The sequence below is a fragment of the Acanthisitta chloris genome, unplaced genomic scaffold, assembly GCF_000695815.1.
Source record: "Acanthisitta chloris isolate BGI_N310 unplaced genomic scaffold, ASM69581v1 scaffold1978, whole genome shotgun sequence".
NCBI lineage: Eukaryota > Metazoa > Chordata > Aves > Passeriformes > Acanthisittidae > Acanthisitta > Acanthisitta chloris.
Genome location: NW_008685146.1, coordinates 7,423 through 18,924, shown reverse-complemented (window position 1 = coordinate 18,924; position 11,502 = coordinate 7,423). Strand labels below are relative to the sequence as shown.

At 38.3% G+C, this 11,502-nt stretch overlaps 1 protein-coding gene across 1 annotated transcript in view; it reads right to left on the bottom strand.

Moving 5' to 3' along the window:
* Positions 1-1,014: 1,014 nt before the first annotated feature.
* The window catches only part of CHP1 (calcineurin-like EF-hand protein 1), a gene marked incomplete at its 5' end in the record, with an annotated part of 12,414 nt that continues 1,926 nt past the window's right edge, over positions 1,015-11,502 (bottom strand). Inside the window, 5 exons of the mRNA XM_009079605.1 lie at positions 1,015-1,531; positions 2,778-2,900; positions 3,842-3,903; positions 4,676-4,803; positions 6,038-6,118. Coding sequence (XP_009077853.1) covers positions 1,478-1,531; positions 2,778-2,900; positions 3,842-3,903; positions 4,676-4,803; positions 6,038-6,118 — 448 coding nt within the window. The remainder of the gene's footprint in view (positions 1,532-2,777; positions 2,901-3,841; positions 3,904-4,675; positions 4,804-6,037; positions 6,119-11,502) is intronic.

Sequence of the window (11,502 nt, the reverse complement as noted above, 5' to 3'; positions counted from 1 at the left end):
ACTGAGAAAAAAGGAAATGCACATTGGAGAGTCATTTGAGACTGGTACATATTTATAGAAATGTTAACACATGACAGAGAAGCAGTTATAACAGCGATTCTTCAATACAGAAGCTCCCAGGGTTTTTTTGGTTTTATGGGAAAGATCTCCCAGACAGTGGAATGCTCCAGCTGAACTAGATGAGATCACTTGTCAAATCTAGCCACAGAAAATTTTGCTATTATTGAACCTTCAATAATTTTAATCTCTTAAATTTAATCTGCATGATACTAATAGTGTTAATCATCTTACACTTGCAAAGAGATTTGTATAGAAATACATTCTGAAATATTTGGGATAATACGTACTTCCCCAAGTTGTATTCTTACGCCAGAGCTGTACTAAATACAGCTACCATCCTCAACACAAATCTGAAAGACCAGGACTTTCATACTGGACAATGTTAACAATCACTGATTATCCAGGCCACTGTGATGGGTAAAAAAAATAAAAATCAGTTTCATGTTTTCACGTTTCATGACACTGTTACCAGAGGGCAGTGGCAGAATTACAAATCCAGATTTTGGCATGACTAACTTCCTTGCATTATGTACACTGGTAAACAAGTTTACACTTTCAGAGGCAAAACCATCCTCACAAGAGGAGGAGCCTAGAGAGCAAAGCAACCTGGAGAAGACACTTCATGGTCCACTTCCATCAAGCCTACAAACTACTCAAAGGAAAGAAACAAGCTTTGCATCTGCTGCTGGAGCCATTTAAGTAACTTAGTGCAGAATTCCTATTCCTTTTGAGAACGCCACAGCCTGTCTCCACCAGAGATTCTCCTATTGTCCCTGTGAATTCATTCCACAAAGAATCAAATCTATTCACAGTACTTTAAAGTACTGTAGGCTATATCATCATGCATTCAGTGCTACTTGTACAATGAAGCCACAGAAACTGAGAAGTCCTCAAGTAAAAGGCAGATTTAACAGCAGTGAAGAAACAAATACGCATGTGAAGGGCCAAATAGAAAAAAAAAGGCAGCTGTAATGTGGCAAAAGTGAATCATTATCACTGCACCTAGTATTTGAGTAGATGCTTGTCTCTGAAATGTTTCAGAGGGCACTTCTGTGGCATGTTCCCGTTTTTCCATTCTCAGATTCAGAGCTCAGAAGAATCAGTTTGTAGATTAAAGAGGAGTACATAAGGAGAGACATTTTTACTGAAACAGTAGTATAGAAGGAGACAGAGAAAGGGGAAAAAAATAAAACAGGAAGGAAAAGATTTTTTTAAAGCTCCTTTCCAAGTTGCATGGCAGCAATTTCCCTTTGTTCCTGATGCACAGGGAATGTTCACGTTGGCAGAACAAATCAGGGAGGGGTTGGAGATGTACTGTTTATGCACCAGTAGCAATGCTCTGGGGGACAGTGCTAAGGATAAAATGAAGTTCTATTCATTATATAGTCAGAGTAGAAAGGAGTTGGTTCTCCATTCATCAGTGAAGAAATCGAATGCTCATTTTCTGCTCTACATCCACCTTCTCCAAAACCTGCAATAAATCGAGAAACAGCTACTTAAGTTACTGTACATCTCTCCTACAAGGTTTCTTACTCTAGTAAAGAGGACATGGGCAGCAACATGGGATGCTTTCAATCTGACATGTCAGTCATTCACCTAGAGACTGATGGTTCTCATTATGGTATAAGGTTCTTCCAAGGGAAGAAACTTCATCCATTAGAGCTGGAAGAAGGCTGTCAAAGTGTAACTAATGCAGTTTGAGTCTGCCAACAGCCCCGATAAGCCTAAAACTAGACTGTATGGGAATGCCCAGCTAGGAAACACAAGGGAGAACAGAGTAGAGGGCATGAGCAGTCACTGCAGAGCTAAAATCAAGACCACAGCTTTACTAATACAGACCATTGTAAAACTGGGGTGGCAAGTTCATTCACTAAATTGCTATTAACACTCACATGAAGATGCTCTGCTGCAGGCTGTTTTCAGGCAGTACACTTCAGTGTTCCAAGACTAGACTAATTTACATTTCAAGACCTCTGAAGGTCTTTTAGTCTAACCCCCTCAATTCCTACTTAAAGCAGGGACAGCTAAATCAGGTCACTCAGGGTCTTGTCTGATTTAAGTTCTAAATATCTCCAAGGAAAAAATGTTCTACATCTTCAGCAGCTATGATCATCCTCTTGGTAACAAGTTCTTAAAGCTAACCAGGATTTCCCATGTTGCAACTTGTTTCTATTGCTTTTTGTTCCCCTCCAAGATGAGTCTGGTTCCTCTTGTCAAAACCATCCCATTAGGTAGTTGAAATTGTTCTGCTACAGGACAGCTTTCTCCACTAGCTAATGGCTCCCTCTATTACCTAATTCTGATGAATAACAGATAAAGTTCAAAGGATTACAGCTAGGAACTGGAATACTGGTATTAGTTGTGTTGCTAACAAAATCTGCAAGTGAAACTGATCCGTACCATTACAGCAGAAGAATTGCTCTGTTACAGCTGGGCTACTTGTATAGAAAGAAGTGGTTGCAAAAGTGAAAATTCTCCAATATATTTAGTGCTGTAGCTTTATGTAAGAGTATGAAGAAATGTGTACTAATAATTAGTACCCTGACAGTATTTAAGAATAAAAAAAGCAACCAACTGATAATAGGAAGGACAAGTCAGAAGTCTTGCTTTGCCCAAATTGGAAAGACTTCATCTCTGTTCCCATTTGCCTTTAAGTCTGAATGACTTATTCATTACTGAGCAGTTTCATTTAGTCACTAAAAATGTAGTTTACAAACCTTTACAAACTCTGCAAAGGAGATGGCACTATCTCCATCTTGATCAGCTTCCTGGATTGTCCTGTCAGCAATGCTGCCCAGCTGCTCATCTGAAATATTTACACCAACCATCATCCGTAATACCTGTAACATAAAATAACCATCATTGACATGAGAAGTATTCTTCGTGCTTTTTTTCTTGTATGTACTGTCAAAATAACACTGTGCAAGATTTTTGTGGAAGCAGTTTCTAGACACTTCTATTTGTCCTTTGTACATCAAGGCTTTCAGCAAAGATAGCTTCCTTTTGCAGCCGCTTTTGACAAAGAATCCTGCTTTTCCACTAGGCAGCAGGAAGAGGTAGAAGTATGACAGCCTTTGGAACTAGGGATGACTCATTTTATCTAATGCTTCTTTTTTTTTTTTCCAGCAAAACATACAAGCATTTGATTGGATATCTGCTGTTTGAGACAGTTGCCTACAGGAATCTTGAAAATCTGTGGTCAAATGATAACTGCCACTACTTTCCAGAGTTAGTAAAGCATTTTCTGTGCAGATAGAAGAGGGCAGTTGTAGTCAAAAGTAAATCATTGTCCTACATCAGGAACCACAAATTGCCATGTGTACTTCCTAGGATTAGTAGTATGTAATTACTCCTAGCTCAAGCCTAGTTTCATATATATGTAGCACTGATGAACTTTGATTACATTTGCTGCAATTTCAAGAAGTTTTATTCTGTTGAGAGGATGCACAGAGGATCAGGCAAACAACCTAATCCACCTCAAGGACTGTGCTTTTGAAATCCTATTAGAAGCACCTTTGAAAGTTATAAAAGGTAGTTCTTAAGTGGCTTCGTGTATTTGTTGAATACTTAGGTACAGCTTCCAACAAGACCTGCCTAGCCTATTGAATGAGACTGAAGTCTCATACCATATCTAAAGATTTACACCAGAGATAAGCAATTAGCTACCAAATTCCTCCAGCAGTTCTTTTGAGAAAACTGTTTTAATTCCCGTCTTCTTTCTAAACAGGTGTGAAGTCAGAGGTCATGATGGAGTCATTCAAATCAGCCCTGTGTTATTTACCTGAAGAAGCTCATCCCTGGAAATCTTGTCATCTTTATCTAGATCATATAATCGAAAAGCAACTACAGAGAAGAAAGAAAAAGCAGTGTAATTCAAGTGCCATTACTTTTCTTTGTAACAACAGATTTGTCTAAGAAACCCCAAAAAACTATTTGTAAATTATTTTAAGAGAATTAGCTTAGAATTTTATTTCACCATAAAACTCAAGCTCAGTTCCATAAGTGTTATTAGCACATACAGGAATAGCATTATTGCCAATAACAGAAACATTATCATTTCAGAAGCTCTCTGCTAGCAGAGGTACTTCCTCAAAGCCCCAAGTCATGGAAGTGTAATTATCAGTAAGATACGTTCAATCCTGTAACTTCAGAGCAAATCATTTCTACATTACCATTCATTCCCTTTGACTATATTCTGGATGAGATACGACAAAAATTTTAAATGCTCTGAAGACTGTTGCCAACTTTGATTAGCAGAGCATTCTGCTCATATACTGTAGGCAGACATCCAAATACTTAAGAAAGTACTCAGCTGAAGGTGAGAAAAAACCACTATACTATATGGAAGACTGAAGAAAGAAGCAGAAAAGCCCATTCATATATGGGATGTGGCTTCTAAATCTGAAGTAACTTTGCATGCAAACTCTTTTGAAACATTTCTGTTACGTGACACTTTGCAAAGCACACATTTTACTCATGATTCAACCAATTCCACCAAATTGCAATACACAAACAGGTCCATTGTTGACATTCTGAACATCATTCCACAGCAAACAATTGTACAGAAGATCCCAAGCCCTTTCCCTCCCTTTCTAGAAAAAAAATAGAATCTTACAGTGGAGCTTGTTACTTCTGCTGTTCAGTGGTTCTGGTCCATTCTGGTCCTTGCTCTTTTCATTATCTTCTATGGGTCGGAAGTGGGCTAGTGTCCTCATGAATCCACGAAAATTCACCTGGTCCTCTCTATGAAAACATTCAATCAGGTCAGTTTTAGCATGGCTTATACAGGTTCTTCATTTCACTAAAGAAGAATTTGAATGCCTAAAGCATCAGACCACATGAACTCTTCCACACCCACCTCCCCAGGGTTTGGCTGCCTATGCAGTTGCAAGCTGGGATCATGCTGTTATGTAAAAAACGAAGCTGTGAGAAGTCTTTTTGAGGGCTCCCCTCCCCTTGCCTGCAAGCTCTGTTTAAGATTAAGCCCTCACCCTTAGCTCCTGCTTGGGCTGTGCTGCAGCTATGCTTGAATCTAGCAATGTATCTTGTTGATCTGGACCCTGATTCCCTGAGCTGACTTGAAACTAGTTTCACCGCTGTCAACCACTGGACTGTTGGCTGACCTGACAACAGTCACTGGACCTGCTCTGCTCTTCTTGTTTAGGTGTGTGCCCTTTGTCAGCAGGTACATCCCCCTTCCAGCTTTGCTGTCACCCTTATCTCCTGCAGGTGGGGCTCCCATTGCTCACTGTTCTCTGACAGAGTTCTCTTCTCTGGTTTCTGTGGGAACCAGCCATGTAAGTACTTCCCAGAACTCCCGCCTTCTATTCAGGAAACCCTGCCTGCACTAGCTGGTATTATGACTTGATTAGATGATCTGACCTTCCTCAGTCAGTAATGACAACTGCATTCAAGAAGAGAAGCAGATTCCATAGAACAATCCAGAGAGGTATAATGGAGAGACAATACTGCAAATTTGATCACCTCTTTGGATTTGTGTTAGATGTGCCATAGATTATGTCTTAAATATAATAAATAACTAAAACCAACCAAAAGAGCCAATCTAATAACAATGGTACACTGAGATGCAGTAAGACCAGATTAATTAATTGCAATGCTACTTAACATAAAATAGGATTGATACAAGTTTGCTTTAAGAACCAAAGTCCATATATGCCCTTGGCTTTCTTCAGAAGTGTTCAGCAGTTTAGCAAGAGTGAAAAACTGTGACACAAGCCTAAATCTGTCAATAAATAAAGCACAAAAATGTCTTGTAAGGGTATAAACTATGTCTCATTAGAGAATGAAAACATGCTGAGGAAACAATGTACCCACACATATTGCATGACAAGTTTGAAGCGTTCAGTTACTAGTAAATTCAAATTCTGTGCATTAATTATCACAATTTCACTCCTATTGAAACTTATGAACTATAAATTTTATGCCTGGTCACAAAATTCAGCCTGTTGGAACTCACCCTTCTGGAAAGAAGGCATTGATAATTCTGTCTCCAAGTGGATTGATGGCAAGCTCTGGAATCCGCTGAAAGTCTTCACGGCTAAGTAAACCAATAACACAAGATGTCTGCATAAAGTTGATGTCAGAGAAAGTTGCTAAAAAGAATTCACAGTAAAATATCCATGGGGTTCTACTTCTGCAGCAAGACACTTGATGGTTTTGAAAATTTAACTCTTTATATCATTTTCTCTATGACTAACAGCATAGAACAAAGCAAGAGACGATGCCAAGCCTGTATTCCATTACAGACTAGCAGTGTTAATTTATCACATTAACAGCACTTCAGATGCTAACACTGTTTGTGCTAGAAACTTTACTGCAATGATGACAGCCAGTTTGCATGTAAGGAAATGAAAGCTGCTGAAATGGCTTTAAAGGAAAATATGGCTTTAAAATGAAAATAATGACTGGGGCTTTTTAATATTTATTTAGGTACTAAATCATTTGAGCTGTCATGGCTTTTCCAGACTACCTCATTTCAGATTCTGGGACAACACCACACTCCTCCAAACATACTATTGGTGATTGGCATATTCTAATAGATTTTTTGTTTGCTTATGCAACAAATGTATATCTTATTCTAAGTGCCAAATTTCATATAATTCTAGCTTCAACCAAGCAGCACTCCTATTTTAAGGTAGAAAATTTACATTTTTACAGGCACCTGTACACCAGATATGACTTCACCAGGACACTGCAAACACTCACTGCTCTAGACAGCTATTCTCTTTCCTGCTCAGGATTGTATGTACACAGCACAACATAAACACAGCTATGCTTACATTGTTGTGGCTTTTTCTGATCTGAAAGACATCATGAGTTGTACTGATGTATACATATTTTACGTCAGTATGACACAAACATATGGTTCATTCTACTGTTACAATGGCACTGATAATTTCTCTTATTTCAACCTAACAGACTGTCAGTGACAGGAAAACAATATAATCTTGGTGTGATCAAGGCAGACACACCAAATGTGTCTTACTGAACAGGTTTGATTTGTTTGCTTTTCCACACAGCAACTTATCAGTTAGTAGCAGATGTACTCCATAATAATTTAAGTTTTAAACTGCAAACAGCAAGGGGGTAAGGCTGTAAAAAAAAAATCTCTATTGTGTCTGGATGCATAACTTCACATTTCCTGCCTAATCTCCAAAAATACTGGCAATTCCCTTCAAGTCAAATACAGTCCTGCTGGTTTTCAAGTTTGGGTCAAAGTTTCAAATTTGCTTACTGAATGTTTGCTATTTTTGAAAACTATGCTCACTAAATCAATTTGCTACAAAGTTTGGTTCATGATGTCATTACACCAAAAAAACGGTAAACATAGATTTTGAGATTATTTAAGTACTCTGGCCTTTTATAATGCTGTGATATAAAAGACAGGAGAAAAAAAATTGACTGACCTTATCACTAGTCTAGCTTGGGAAAGGCAGAGAAGCAAGATGTTCACTTTTAAATATATTCCAAAGCACTCCTTGCACCCAGTCACACCAAAGCACTGTTGTTATGAGTTCAAATTACAATGTATCTGCTAAAACATGGTTAAACTGTTTGACCTTCTAATAGAGTAACCTGCCCATATTTTTAAGTTATCCCAGCAAATCTCTGCTCTGATGAGATCTGAGTTATTTTTACCAGGCAAAGTTAACATCTGTATAGCACAATCACCTTGTTACCAGACCCTTCAGGACTGCTGCATTTTAAACTACAGCTGAAGGGCATTAGAGATTTAAGCAGGATACGCAGTGATGTGGAAAACCTATGTCCTACTAACTATATACTAACAACAGAACTTCAGTGCCAATGCTAACATTTGTAAGCTAAAAGCAGCAGCTACCCTCTCTTCCATCTAGAGCAAAATCCTAATGCTTCAGAATTTTTACTTGCATATATCACTACGTTTTTGTATTCCACCTCAGTTTACACTCAGCATTTCAGCCTCCAGTTATTCGGCTTTCTAACAGGAGATTAACAATTAACCGCAAATAACTCCCCAGGTTTCAAATCTATTTGTCCTGCCATTATCAGGATTGCAGTAGACCATTTTTGCTTATTAAGAGCACATTACTGAGTGAGTGTTATAACTGAAATAGCTGTAACAACCATAAAAGCAAATGAATGCATGAGGCAAATTATTCTCCACTTTATAAAACTGAAGTTTCTTGTGGTCATTAGGGACCAACTTCACCCAGCTGAGACTGGAGCTAACAGGAAATTTAATGCCCTCTACTTCTTATGTGTTGTTCATGGGCAACAAGGCTCTAAGGTGCCTTTCCAGGAACCTGGCTCCTATAAAATCCTTGCTCAAACACAACATGCAAAGCAACCTTTAACTGCATGTGAACATTATGCAGGCCAACCATTCAATGTAAGTGACAGTGTACTCATACTTCGACATACTTTGCAGCAAAGAATTTGAAGATTCTAAGCAAGACCAGTATTTCTAAGCATGAGTATACCCTCTGAGGCACATAACAGATCCCTACCGTAAAGGTGGCTCTGCCTTACCACAAAGGCTGCAAGAAACCTACTAGACCTTTTATTCTTCCATTTCTGTTGTTCATGGTTCTGTATTGATCCCTCACCAGGGATGAGGGGAGTAGGTGTGTCTAAAGCTGAGGGAAAGTAAAATAATGGAGAGGAAAAGAAAAATAATATGCAAATCGGAAGTGGTAAAGGAAAGATGTCTGGAGTGTACAGGCAATAAATTACATAAAGAAGGGAAATAATTAAAAGCAGTAAGGTGCATGTTGGTCAAACAGACTAACAGGTAACTACTGAAGAGATTCCATTGCTCCCTTCCCTTGCTAACAACAGCTTTGTCATTCATCTGTTTTTTGGTGGTGTAATACAGCTCACTAACCCCCTACTTTCCTCCTCTCCATCCTCCCAACTATCTCTCTGTTGAATGAGCAACTTGAGACAGTTAAAAAAACTATCAAAAAATAAATCTAATGGCCACATGGCTGACAAAGAGTTGCTGGGAGAATTTATGAGGAAAGTATGGACATCCTCCTTTCACAACTGTGCCAGTTATCTAATCTAACTGCATCCTTACACATGCTGTACCCAAACGTTAAAAACTGCTTAACTATCAGAGCAGTAATTGATTCATAAACATTAGGCCAAGAAGTACATGAAAAGATGACAATTAGATGAGCAATAGGAAAGGAAAGAAAAAAAAGCAACATGCATAAAGTGTGGTTGAAGATGGAAGTATACACCATTCTAGCACACCACCTTTTCCAATCCAAACCCATATCCTGCCTGTCTTGTATATTTTATATGAAGCTGAAAATGCTTTGGATTTTCTTAAGCAAAAATAAAGAATTCCATATTCAGAGAGCTTTTGTGTTTCACTTTGCAGTTTTCCAATATCAGTTTGAGTTATTAAAAACCAGCCTCACACCCTTCCAGACCAAGACAGTTCATTTCACTGACAAAGACTAACAGATGGCCTGGGTAGCACATGTTACCCTTTGCTCAGGATCAGAGGCTTTCTGAAATTCTTCAGGAGACACAGCCTTGTGAACAGCTCTCACAAGCATGAGATATGCACAAACAGCTCAGTGTGTCTAGACTCTGTATGTACCAGCTTTCAGAATACTGGGCCTTCCTTCTTCCTAACTCTTGGCTATATCAATTACTGTACAGTAAAAAAATACTTCTGAAGTGTTTAACCTGTCATGTCTCCAGTGCACAAGAAAGTACCATTAAGTGGGAGGCTCCATGCAAAAGTTACATGCCAAAATAGCAGCTTAGACAAGTACTACCTTTTTACTGCTCTATGTCTGTCTTGAGCTACTGGAGTAAATAAACTCTGAAGCAGATGTATTCTTGTAGAGTACACTTCAGTTCCAGCCCAACAAGGAGCCTCACTGAAGCAAACACACTTACTCTGGTCGTATACTTCTACTTCCTGATACTGGAAATAAGCATGTAAATAAGAAAAACATGCACATGGGTTTCCTCCTGAGCTATAGTTAGGATGTAGACAAAACAAGTATATTCCAAATTTTGCAATTTAGATGTAGCTATGGGCATCCAAGGTTATCAACTTTTTGTTTTGGCAACTCAGCATGTCACAATATTGAAATCAAAGGTGACAAAAGAATTTTCAAAAGAACAGTTTTGTCCTGGCTTTTACAACTTGGTTTCATTCAGACAGTGCAAGTCTGAGGGAACTTACTCATTTTGTTTTAATAAAAGTGAAGGTAAGGAAAAATCTAGATTTTTTTTCTACTCTTTTAAATAATTGACAAATAAAAATGGCTATAGTCATTTAGAGAATAAGGATGAGAAGAAAAAAAGAAAGCCATAGGAAGTTTTGTCTCCACTGACATCCATCTCTAATGTTTCACTTATGCAACTTCAAAGAGAAAGTACCTTGAAACCACACATAGGCACACTGGATAGAAACATCTGGCTAGGAAAGATTTCTGCTTGTGATTAGTCCCACAACTACCAGAATTAACAGTCATCTTCCAGATCTTCTGTATGAAGTGCTCTTTACCTTGCCCTTCAGAAGGGTGGTAAACATTTAAAGATTCATTTCATGCCATGAAGAACTGCCTAGCATTTTTCTGATCATAGTCACATGAACGATTTTGTCACGTCTGATCTGTAAGTCAAAGGTATAAGTCATCCTTATGGAAACAATAATTCTTGCTCACAGGAAACAAACAGAAGACATACCTTCTAAACTGTTTGGTGGCAGTAAGCAAGTAATAACTTAATCTAACTTGTCCCAAAGTACTTCAGACACCAACATGTATGACCTTTTGAGCAGTAGTTCTTACTGCCCACTCAGGAAGTAGTTTTCCATTACTTAAACTTAATAGTTTCCACATGTTGTGGGTACCAGAAGAAGTTTAAAAATTTGAATGCCACTCATGTCAGACATGTTTGGGAGTGGGCAATGCCTAAGGGCCAAGACTGCAAGTTAAGAAATCATAATCAGCACAGTTGCTGGGATTTTCCAAACAACCTTCACTTCCTTCCCTAAGTACCATGTGATTATCAACAATGGAAGTCAAACTTCTCCTGATGCATAATACTGCCAAACTAAGCATTGTGCAACAGACATTCATAGCATATTTAGTCAATTACTCCTCCACCTAAACTGACTATAATCACTTTGAAGCTTACACAAACTTTATGGAGTCAATAAATTAATTTAGTGTTGGAGGAAAGAGGTGAGGAAGAACAAGTGGTAGGTTCAAGCTGTGCCAGACTAGCCTGGTAGCCATCACCTCTATTCATCAGTGAACATTAAACCCACATGCAAAGTTTGAAAAGGCTGTGGGGGTTTTTTCCAAGTCATTTAATTTTAAGACATAAGAAGTATTAACCTTATATACAATATCATCAGCTGACCTATATGTCAGAATACCCAATGCTACAATTTATGACACATTT